The 12174-nt window shown below is 40.5% G+C and overlaps 1 protein-coding gene across 6 annotated transcripts in view; it reads left to right on the top strand.

Moving 5' to 3' along the window:
- Window positions 1-12174, top strand: part of GRIA3 (glutamate ionotropic receptor AMPA type subunit 3) — a 155097-nt gene that overhangs the window by 78438 nt on the left and 64485 nt on the right. For all 6 annotated transcript variants that reach the window (XR_011329467.1, XM_069811036.1, XM_069811037.1 and 3 more), the window contains exons 5-6: window positions 8970-9023; window positions 10503-10664. Coding sequence is in view for 5 of the 6 variants with exons in the window: in XM_069811036.1 (XP_069667137.1) it covers window positions 8970-9023; window positions 10503-10664 (216 nt within the window). In the remaining variant the exon portion in view is untranslated. The remainder of the gene's footprint in view (window positions 1-8969; window positions 9024-10502; window positions 10665-12174) is intronic.

The raw sequence follows: 12174 nt of genomic DNA, 5'->3' as shown, positions 1-12174 counted from the left end.
CATAAGGTGGGAACACTGAACCAGCAGATCTAGAAGAGGAAACCAATGAGGAGAGTACTGTAGCATGGTTTGTCAGTGTCAAATTAAAGCAATTCTGGCACTTAACACAGAAAGCTTATTGTGATTTGAAACTTCCTGTACACATTTAGGTTTTGGTTGTTTTTCTGTGAGATCTGAAGCCTATATGTGAAATTTCAGGTGAGTTTTGAACTTAAGATTTCACAGAGGCTTGAGAAAGCACTGGAACCTCTGTGAAATTACCTTGGATGTAAAATCACTCCATTATGAATATTTTTCAAGGGAGGATATTTCTCAAAGAATATACTAGAACTGTGTAGACGATTAAAATATTATCTCCTTCCTAAAATGATCTATGTGTGAAAATCACTGCTGCAGAGTAACATATTTAATTAAGTCATTTACTTCCCATGAAAACAACTGCACAATTTCCTCTAGAACACAACTGGATTTTTACTTTATTAATCTCACTCAAGAAGCTAAAGAATTCACTAATTAAAAATTTCTACAACATATCTCTTCAAGGAAGCTCTCTGGGAACAAGTATCTTCTCTTGGGAATATCTTGGCAAAATAAGGGGCAAAGGTCTTGGCAATTTTGAGTATCCCTTTCATACGCTACAAAGAATTTTTGTTATGATTGTAACAGCCCCCTATATCTGATCTTGGTTTTAGTGAAATAGCTTCAAGTGATGAAGGGTAGCTTAAGTTTTGATGGATTTTGATATGAAGGTCTTTGTATTGAAGGACATGACTTGTGAAGAGAGATGCAGTCCTGAGAGATATAACACTGTTCTCATCTGTCTAAACAAAGAAGAGATTTTGATATAAAGAAAAGTTTATTTAATGAATTTTCTTCGGCTTACAGAGTAAATAATTGTGATTATGAATGTCAGTTACCAGGGATCATAAAACTCTTCATCTCAGTGTCCTCCAGGGTCTGATGTTTTGCAGTAGAATATGTCCTTTAACAATAACCGTGCCAACAGATTAGTTAATCTGACAATATTGCTAAGTCACACAAAGGAAAATGAATTTAGGAAAATTGTTTCAGGGCAAAGAAAATTCACAGAAAACTTTGTCATCACACTGAAAGAAATGAGGAGAAAGTATCATGCCCTCAGAACCTACGTTGCAGTTGTAATTTTTTTCCTAAGTAATTTCCAATGTAACCTTCTATGTACAAATTTAATGCATATTCCACTACACAATCTTCAATCAGCAAATGTCAGATTAGTTATGGGAAAAGAAAGTTTAGCCATATGGAGGGAGAACAAAGTACAATACAGCTTTCAGATGTTGCATTTAATTACCTTCCAAGGACTAACATGCACAACCACCATCTATCTGGAGATGGCCTAGAAGTAAAATTTCACTCTTGATGTGACTATCATCAAGGAGAGAGGCAAGGGAGAGAAGGGCACAAGAAGGGGGCCAGAGGGGGAAAACTTTAATAAAATACTTCAGAGGCATCTCAGATCCCTGTTTCCAATATGTGCATTTCTGTCCCCTTCTTCTAGGAGCTTCCTGTTCTCTGGGAGATTATCTCCCATGAGAGATACATTGCAGAAGAGCCACAAGCTGTTTGAAGAATGTTTTATAAGCCCAAACAAATGATCTTGATACTGTGCTATATAGGAAAGTAGGATTTTGGTTATGAGGTGTAGTCACAAATGTCTAAGGTGGCAGAGTTGCATGGAAGGAGAATTCTTAGGTCCATATACTGCACAAAAATACGAAATCCAGCAACTGGGACTGTGTATGGATTTGTGAAATTCCCTAAAGGACATGATGCCTCTGAAATGGTGGATGAATTAATCTCAACTATATATGCAGTTATTTTTATCTGTAACAAATAATACGTGTGTGGAATCTTCATCTTAATATTTAATACAGTCTTCATTTAATATTTAACTCAAATTTAATATAGTACTCATTCTTCATATAAATGAAATCATTGTTTACTGCATATTTTACAGCAGCATCACAACCCCTGGTAGCCAGATTCCCATCCCATTAATACTAAGTGAAGAAATAAATCTCCTTCCCTGGTTTGCACTACAATTACAGTCATGAGGTTTTGACCCTTTGTATGAGGAAAGCCGCTTCTACCGAACGTGGAAATGGCTTTATTTCCGTGGAATTAAAGGCAGGACAAGTATCACCTGTTTGGCTGTGACAGACCAGCACTAGTTTGACGTATCTTTTGCCACCACAGGACTGCGCTTCCTTTGGAACGTCATGTATTGGTGCTGGGGGTGGTGGTATGATAGAAAGAGACAAAATCGTGACACCAAAAAAGCAATTTTTTGTGAATTTACTGAGGGAAGATTGAGTCTTGTCTAGTGTTTACAATCTTCAAAGGGAACTCGCTCTTTCTGCAGGAGCTTGTTTGTAAATTGGGAAACAGGGGAGTGGGCTCTACAGACTTACGGAAAGATGGATCTGCTGAGGTTATAAGGGATCTTATTTTTACTGTGGCATCTGATTAGATGAGGAAAATCCTGTTCACATTTCAGGAGAGCTTTTATTTTCTGTTCTCCTATTTATCCTACTCCTATCTGGAAAATTTACATGACAAGGGGTGACCTGTGCGAAGTAAACATAGCGAGGAATGATTATGTATGGCTGTCAGATCCTATTGCACCTTTACTCACGCGGTAACGCTGTAGAAGGTAAGTACGTTGCTGTCAACAGCGCAGTGACCCCGGAGAACTGAAGTGCCGTGGCTGCAAGTCCCACCGGCAGCTCCCCCACCGCGGCGAGGGCCTTCGGAAGCGGGAGGGAGGCCAGGGAGAGGACTCTCTTTTCCAGCTGAAGGGCTTCTTCAGTTTCTCCTTTCCTTGAGTGGTAGAAACAGAGCAGAGATACCACTCAAGATAAGCTGAACATCCTTGCTAATGCACCGACGAGAACTTTGCGGGGCTTGGCTTCAGCTTTTATTGAACGACTTGGATTGTCACCCCGATACTCTGTTCCTCTCCTTTCTTAAGTGTGTCCTGAAAACCAAATTAGCCAGTGCCACTGGTCCAATAGGGTGCTGCATCACAGGGCACAAGTTTTCAGTCGTTCAATCCAGTATCGGGTAGGAGCTGCTCAGATCTGGGATAAGCTTTAAGTAACTCTCATCCTCAGAACAGAAATGGTATGAATAGGGATAGAAACTAGAAAACACCTGACCTGATACCCAGGAGAGAAAAGTGTTCTCCACAACAATTTAGTCTCGCCAGACGGTTGTTGCTGTGCTTGATAGCCGTGCTGTTCCCACAAAGTGCAATCAACACTGATAGCTGATCCTGACGATGCTGTTGAAATTTTTTTAGACCTGAGTCCGTTTCTCTGTTTTGCTTGTTTGCTGCTGAGAAGAACGAATCATGCCATCACTTCTGGCATTTGTACACTGCTTTGAAGGCAAAGGTGTCATAATTGTATTTCTATAGCAAGGTGTAAAGGCACATTACTGCTCAACTGGAGGTAGCTAAGCTCTCCTGTCCTCGGAAACTTACAAGTATACTTAAAAATCAGTAGAAATGCTTGAAGTTAAATGTGGGCTTTTTGCAAAAGTGGAACCCATATTAACGCATGAAAACTGAACAAAGACAACAAAATCCTTTTTTACTCTGAGCTTATAGGAAATCTCATTCTTCTTGCTGTCTTTTTAAAACCTGGGAAAGAAGACTTCTAGAGTTAAACTGCCTCATTGTTCCCAGATATGGTCGAAATGGAAAGACACATTACAGCAGGTCAGATCTCTGCCTGTCATTCCAGTTAAGTGGCATATTTCTGCCACTTGTCAGGTATGAAAAGCACAGTAAAAATCTTTAGACCTTCTTTGTGGCAATACTGCCTGTCAGCATCAGTATTTTATGTTATGGAAAGATCTAATAGACTCATAAAATATCAGGGATTTGAGCTGTAGATGAGGTAGTCTGTACTCTTGTGATCTAATTTTTTTCTTTCTTTTTTCATTTGTAAATAAAGGATGATAAATAACTTTGATTAAACAGACTAAACTGACCAGATGGCAATGGATTCAAATGAAGGGAAGATGAGCTCCAAGCAGGTATTAATTGGACATGGTAGTTTTCTTTTCACAGCTGCCAAAATCGTGATAGCTACTTCTCTAGGTAAAAGTGCAAGCGTATCCTCTTAGCTTGTATTTTTCAATGACTCTCTAAAATCAAAGCCCACAGAGGCAGTAAGGTGGATTTAAAAGTGACTGAGCTGCTGGGCTTGGAGGGTTGTGATCAGCAACACAAAGGCCAGCTGGAGGCTAGTTACTATTTGGAGTACCCTAAGGGTACTGGAGCTAATACTGTTTAACCTCTCTATTAATGATCTGAAGGTTATGGGATGGAGTGCACTCTCAGCAAGTTTGCAGATGATACCAAATTAGGAGGAGTGTTTGATACACCGGGTGGTTGTGCTGCAATACTTTGACAGGCTGGTGAAGAGGCCAGAGAGGAACCTCATGAAGTTCAACGAAGGGAAATGCAAAGCCCTGCACCTGGGGAAGAATAACCCCATGCGCCAGGACAGACCGGGTAGAGAATTCCTGGCTGGAAAGCAGCTCTGCAGAGAAGGACCTTGGAGTCCTGGCAGACAAGTTGAGCAGAAGCCAGCACCGCACTCTCACAGCAAAGGCGGCCAACAGCCTCCTGGGCTGCGTAGGATTAGCACGGTCAGCAGGTCAATAGAGGTGATCCTTCCCCTCTACTCAGCGCTGGTGAGGCAGCATCTGAAGTGCCGTGTACAGTTCTGGGCTGACTAGGACAGGAGAGACATGGATGTCCTCGAGCAAGTCTAATGAAGGGCCCCTACGACGATTAAGGGACTGGAGCATCTGACATACAAGGAAAGGCTGAGAGAACTTGGGTTGTGTAGCCTGGAGAGGAGGACGCTCAGGGGGAATATTAACACTGTCTGCAAGTGCCTGATGGGAAGGAATGAAGAAGATGGAGCCAGACTCTTCTCGGAGAGTCTCACTGAGTTTCAGAGTCTCAGCGATGCCCAGTGGCAAGACAAGAGGCAAGGGCACAAACTGAAATGCAGGAGATTCTGTTTAAACATAAGAAAATCATTTTTACTGTGAGAGTGGTCAGACACTGAAACTGGCTGCCCAAAGAGCTTGTGGAATCTCTGTCTTTGGGGATATTCAAAACCTGACTGGACACCATCCTGAGCAGCCTGCTCGAGCTGCCCCTGCTTTGAGCTAGGGGGTTGGAATAGACAATCTCTGCAGGTCCCTGCCAGCCTCACCTGTTTTGTGACTTCCTCCATCCGTGAAAGAAAAATTCTCTTTCCCTTTTATGAATCAGAGACAAACCATTGATATTTTTAAAAGACAAAATATGACTGCTCAGTCCCACCTACCAAACCTGCACTATTCTTCCACTGCTTGATTTCTCTTGAGCCCACAGTCTTGTCTTGTGTTAGCCCATTCTTTCCTTGCCTCCAGTCTGTTATTACTGTTTACCTCTACACTCTGTTCTTACCATTCTAGTTCCTTGTCAAGTCCTTGGAGAAATACTCCAGCAAAACCCCCGGATCTGTCTCAGTCACTACTGTTTAAAATGGCTTCCCTGCCTTGACTTTCATCTAAGAGTTCAAGAGTCTCCTTGTAATGTTGCCTTCCCCCTTAACTCCAACATTTAATTTTCATGGCCAAAAATCCCAGATCCATGTTCTAGACCAGGAACTAGCCGTGGTTGTAATTTGAGTAGGGAATAAGTCAAAAGGTAATGGAGTTAATTGTGAGGTTAGTGTTGAAGTTATTTTGCTTCCTCTTCACTGCCCTTCCTCTTAGGTGTTGTGTAGCCTTTGAGCTACATCATGAGAGAATCATCATTACTGCTTTAGAAATATCACGATGCTCCATACCAATGTAATACTAGCCAGTTAATCTCTACAATGCTATCTTCCAAAACTGTAAGAAAAATGTAAAAACTAAGGCAAAAAAATTTGTAGTTGCCTATTTATTATCACGATGACTGACGCAGTGGAAATGAAGTTGTCTTTATGCTTTCATTCAAAAAGTAACTTCCCCAGGCAAATGAAAAACTAAAATTGGCAATGCTGACTTCATTTCTCAAATCTGGCATATAGGTCTGTACTTCCAGTAAGCCTGGTGCTGGCCAGCAGATTTTACTTTTCTTTTAAACCCAGTTACATTTTAATTATGTTCCCTCTAGATTTTCTCTTAATTCATTGGAAATATCCGAAGAGTTAATTAAAAATACAAACTTTATTTGATTCAGTATCAAACCTGACATTATGATCTTTTTATCTACAAGGCAAGAATTATGTGGGATCAGAAGTCTGAATTATTCATGATAGTTTCCAGCCATTTTTTTTCCCCTCCTCCTTTGTTCAGTATAAAATCTTATAAGCTTTTCTTTCAGTCAAGGTGAAAGCAATATTAAGTCTCGGAAGTGCAACTTACCAAAGACATGTAGCTCTGTGAAATCCTTGTCCTGTAATCCTGGCTTTCTATTCACCACCACTATTCAATATCCCACTTTCTATATAAGCTTCACAATATATAAGCAGTTGATGAGATTTATTTGTTATACTCCTGTTTTCCTTCTTCATAAAAAATCTTTATCCATCCCTTTGCTCCCCTAAGAGTAACACCGATGTCTGTGATTGTTTCTGCTGGGCTCGCTAATCCATTCAAGATGCTGGGCAGTTGATAGAGGGTGGAAAGTGAGGGAGGAGGCGAGTTGTGCTTGTTAAGATTTAGGACAGCGTGTGTAGTGAATTTTAAAAACATTGTTGAGATCCGGTTAAATAATTATGAACTAACATGGTTGATTGTGTGAGTAGAAATACTGGCAGGTCACTTCTGAAATATCCTTTATGACTTAAAGCTTGACTGTAGTATGTTGGACCTCTCTAAGGGACTAAACAGAATTATTTCTGGTCATTTTGGAGGCATGACAACAGATGAGATGGAAGTTGAGTCTGATCTATGCTAATGAGTCCTACATTTCCTATTTGCAGTATTGCTCCTGATGCCTGTAGCAGCTCCACGTATGTTTTTCTTACAGCCTCTGATTTCATCTGTCATGGTATTTTTCTCTTTAATAAACACATTTCTGGATAGAAATGTAAAAGCTTTCTTATTTGTTATTAAGGTTAAAACGACAAAAAGGAGTGTTGTTGTTAAATAAGTTCTTTGTCTCTAACCTTTTAAAAGTAAATCGCTGCCTTTAAGGTGAAGTTAAAACATACAGAGAATTCAGTATGCAAATAGCATGCACACCAGATGATCTGAAGGAAGCCTGCACATTTCCATAGAAAACAAATGTGAGTGTAGGAAAGCAGATGCTTTTTACCAACAGAGTGTACATACAGTTCTCAAGAGGACCTGAACAGCAGTTTATTTTCAGACTGCTGGAAGTATGCAAATTCCTACAGAATTAAATGTGAATTTAAAAGAAATGGCATCTATTAAGGACAAGACAACCCAAAGAGGCAATTGGGAACTTAATAATTTAATCAAGAACTTCAACAGGCTCAGCAGTATATCTAAAGTAAATGACTCAAATGTCATCTGTTTTTAGCAAAGACGTAAGTGGTCATGTTGAAAAGATGTCTTTTAGAGTGTGACATTTGGAGTGTTTATCTGTGACCATGGAGAAGTACGTTAGTATAGTATGTATAGATTTTCATATGGTTCTCTATCAAAAAGCATCATCTCTTCACTTGAGCTGCTCGTAGGGTATGGTCAGTGATACAGCTGTGGTGTATCGCCAGCATTACGTTTGCTATTTTTAACTTCTCTTAGTTTAACCCAGCAAGTCTGGATAAGTTTGATTCTGCCCTGACACACACGTAATCACCACAACCATTAATTAAATTCTTACTGCTGGACATTGTTCCGCCTGATAGCTGTGGGACTGGATGGATGTTACCGAGATGATAATCTCTAGGCAGGAGAGTAGTGCTAAGTGCAGTGGCATAATCTTGCACAAGGGGTATTGCTGGTGAGCTGGCAGCCAGCTGCATAGACATGGGAACTGTGTTTTTCCTCCTTTCTGCAAAAGCACAGTACTGCTGGAGTGGGGATGAGCACACAGGGTGGCAGAGTTCAGGCTTGCCCAACAGTGCTGCCTCCACTCCTCCCCGTTACCCTTACAGAATCCAGCTGCTCAGTTCATCCTGCTGCTTTTTTGTGTCTTAGCCATTCCATTTAATGACTCCGTTTGTACAGAGAGTTGCCCAAGTGGGGTCAGGAAGGGCAGGAGATGTTGGTTTAGTGGAATGTGCAACATCACATTTGGTATAAATTTTGGCTAAAGATGTAAGGTCAGATGTGTCCATTTAGATGCACTGGAAGCAACAAGTTTTCAGGCCTTTTGAAAGCTGTCAAAAGGCAATGAAGGTCACTGCTTATAACTTTAGGAATTTAACTTTAAGCATTCATGTATGACAAGGCTTGGCCAGAGTTCTCATCACAGGAAACCCCCTGAACGACCTGGAGCCTACTGAGCCCTGCTGTGCTGGTACGGTTTAATAAACATCATGAGTGGCTGGGCTGTGTCACCCACCTCTCATACACTCCACAAAGAAGGAGCAAAGTAAACAGGAGTTTACTGAGTGGGTAGATATAGCGTTACCTCATTTCAGAGCAGAAATACTTGAACTCATAACTAACATTGACCTGGTCAGCAGGGGAGACACTGATCACGAAGGTGAGTTTGCCAGGCGAGGTCTCTCTGCAAGCGGAGTCTTGTCAGCCTTGGGAGTTCCTCTGCTTTGTACTCTGCCTGTGTGTTTTAAAAACACAAAGGACTGCATCACGTCTGTAAAGCCACAGATCTGTAATACTCCTGCTGCCCATAGATTGGGCATAGAGGATTACCAAAATGTTCATACTCCAGCTGTTTTCCACTAGTTAAGAGCCATCCTTTTACAACTGAATAATACGTAACTTTTTTCTTCACACAGGTTGTAATCCTCGGCAAACATTCTAGAGGCTATCACTACATGTTAGCTAACCTGGTAAGAACTTTTCTTCATTAGAAGTATAGCTAAGTTTTAGAGGGTAATATATTCTGTTCAGATTGTGGCAACTTTAATCAGCAAAAGAGGAAGTGCATGGATGAGTTCTTGGATTTTGAGAAATTGCTTCAGTAAATACTAGAACTGGTATGTTATAGTCATTTGTACTCAATTATGGTCTTTCTTTTGTCTAAGCAGCTCATATCCTCTACTGATTTTAAAATAATAATTCAATTATATGTTTTCCACTAGCTCGTATCCTCATAAATAAGACACTTGATAACCATAATCTTCTATGTAACATATTTGAAATTTAAGCACTCCAGGAAAAATAATTGTAGCATATTTGTGTATAAATAAGTGGTAAAAAGCTGCAAATTAGAACAATTCCATCAAGTAAACCACCCAGGCTGTTTAGCTGTTCTTTTGTATTTCAGAGTGTAGAGTGGTGCCTGTGTATGTGTTGACCTACTAGGACAAGACAGTACATTTTTATCTGTATTGGAGCTTCTTCTGGATTCTAAAATCGACTTTCAGGGATGTTTATGATGCCTTTGAAACACCATCTGCTAGAGTTCCTTAGAAAAAGTGTTATATTGTAATAGATCCTGCAGCAAGACTAATTTTTGGGTTCTGTTTCTACTGTGAGTGGAAAAATGTTTTTCCAAAACTCACTTTCAAATTAGCAATCCCACTTAGTAGAAGATTCTCTGCATCCATGTTTGGGTGTGATTAAAGCAGAAAAAAACAAATTTTTAAAATATCCTTATTTAGTATAAATACTGTATTACTTTAAGATGTGTCATTTTGCATTATAAGAACCAGTCATGATCTCACTGATTAGCGAGTGCATAGAAATACAGGGCTTCTTATTCTGGATTACCTTTTAGCATGTGTAACCATTGACATTCAGATAAACATGACTGCAATCAAGTCATGCTAATCAAAAAGACACCAATTTACTGCCTCAGGTATAAATAACAACAGAGTGGGAGAGAATCATACCGTTCTGTTTGCAAGTGAAATGTTAAGTAGCAAGAAAGTGTGCGCTTTGCCTCCGCAGAACAATATGGGTGTTAAGTGGTTTTCTGCTCCCAGTGCTGGACCTTTGTGCACAATTGCTGTACAAATGGGATTGAGGTCTTTGACCAGTTCTCACCATGATGAGAAGAAAAGAGGAAATAGTACTTCAAGTTTCCCTACTGTTTTCTTTCTGACCAGTGAATATTACATACCACATTGCCACAACACAACAGGGCAGTTTTCTATCGCAAAGGTCTGAACAAGAAGATATTTTAAATTCTATTTTATGCTGCTACCACAATCCCAACTGTGATAGTAATTGTCTCCTTGGTAGAATATTGTCAGCTAAGAAGAGGGAAACTAATCTGTTTCATTTATGCTATGCTTGTAAAACTGAGCCAAAGAAAAGGGACTTTGGATGGCAATGACTCTTGTTTTCTACATGTGTCCTCCAAGGGTTTCACAGACATTGTTCTGGAGAGAGTAATGCACGGAGGTGCCAACGTTACTGGATTCCAGATTGTTAATAATGAAAACCCAATGGTTCAACAGTTTCTACAACGCTGGGTGAGGCTCGATGAAAGGGAATTCCCAGAAGCCAAAAACTCACCGTTAAAGGTATTTATTTTACCCTGACAATGATGGAGACTATATGAGTTGCTTTTAACAATTATTTCTGTTTTTTTAACCCCAGGTGTGTGCATGTGTATGATACAGATCCCTGATGAGAGTATGTTGCAACATTCAGTGCCCTTCCAGAAGACAGAAAGAGGCAGAGGCTGTTAGTGGGACACAAGTGCCCACTGGGGTGGGAGTTCCTCAGAGGCAAAGGCTTGGTCTTGCAAATCCTGTCATTGTGCAGCGGATGAAAAACTTTTAACTTGAACTTCTTGAGTTAGTCTTGGAGTGGGTGAGTGGGCTAGTTAGGTTGGGTTTTAGATGCAAACTGTGGGTTACTAGTCCATTTTAATGCTAATAGAGAATTTCATGTGCAAAATAAAGTAGCTCTGGATTCACTGAGGAGCCACTGCCACCTCCCAGTCACTGCTGACAGTTGCCCTCATAATCTAACCCTGCATTTTGCACCACTGTCCTTTACTTAAACACTCTGGGTATTATATCTGCAACCAATAAAATTTTCCGGATTTTTTTAAATGAAAGTCCCAGGTTCACTGAAACTGTCATAGATAGGTGAACTAAAGGCTACTGTTATTAGGAGACTCGCAACCTGTTAATATCTTCCCCAGATTTTTTTCTGCCTCAGCATCTCTATAGTAGAGGGGGACGCTATTCAATGTCTAATTGAGAAGTGCATCAAGGATACCCAGTCCAGTGGTGGAAGTCATAAAATCTTCTAGGACCACTGCATATTATTCATATTCCTATCACATTCCTTCTTTCTCTTCCTCTTTTGGTGAGGCCTGTTCTTTTTCGCATAATTGAATAAAACCTAGGACTGGTGGTGGCTGAGAGGACCTTAATTTCTGCCACTCCTGGGAGTGACAGTCCTCCACGTCATGTATACTGACTGCCTCAGGGAAGCCAGACCTATCTAAGAACCACAGCCATGAGGAGTCAATTCATGTCTTTCCTGCTTGATTTGGGAGGGACACATGCAAATTGATGAACAGATTTGGAATTCAAAATTGCTCCAATGAACTGGAGTTGGACTACAGACAGAATGGGAACCAGTTACGAGTTTCTGCTGCCAGAACGCCGATGCCATTCGGAGGCATACTCTCCCACCCGTGGGATCATGTGTTTTCTGTGCGGAAGGAAAACTACCATAAGCCCATACCATCCCACAGCCTTGCTGGCGTTTCAGAGGAGGCAGAGAAAGGCAAACAGAGGCCCACAAAACTCAGATTAGTGTATTGTTCCCTGTTGATTAGGACCTAGGCCTGCTTTCTAAAGCTTTCTGGCAGTGATGCAGAAGTGAAGATAAGTATCATACTAATCTTAAAAGCTCTGAAATATATAAAGTTAACCTGGGAAGATTTTGTTCCACTTGAAAGCAATTTACCTCGAGGGAAAAATTATTCTCCATCCTTAAAAAAGAATCTTAAGTATATGGTACAAACACAAAGATTACATTACCTTTCCACAAATGTACTGCTCATTATAGAAA

This window comes from Haliaeetus albicilla, chromosome 23 (assembly GCF_947461875.1).
Source record: "Haliaeetus albicilla chromosome 23, bHalAlb1.1, whole genome shotgun sequence".
Classification (NCBI taxonomy): domain Eukaryota; kingdom Metazoa; phylum Chordata; class Aves; order Accipitriformes; family Accipitridae; genus Haliaeetus; species Haliaeetus albicilla.
Note: the sequence above shows the minus strand (reverse complement) of the source record. Positions and strands in the feature narration are given on the sequence as shown.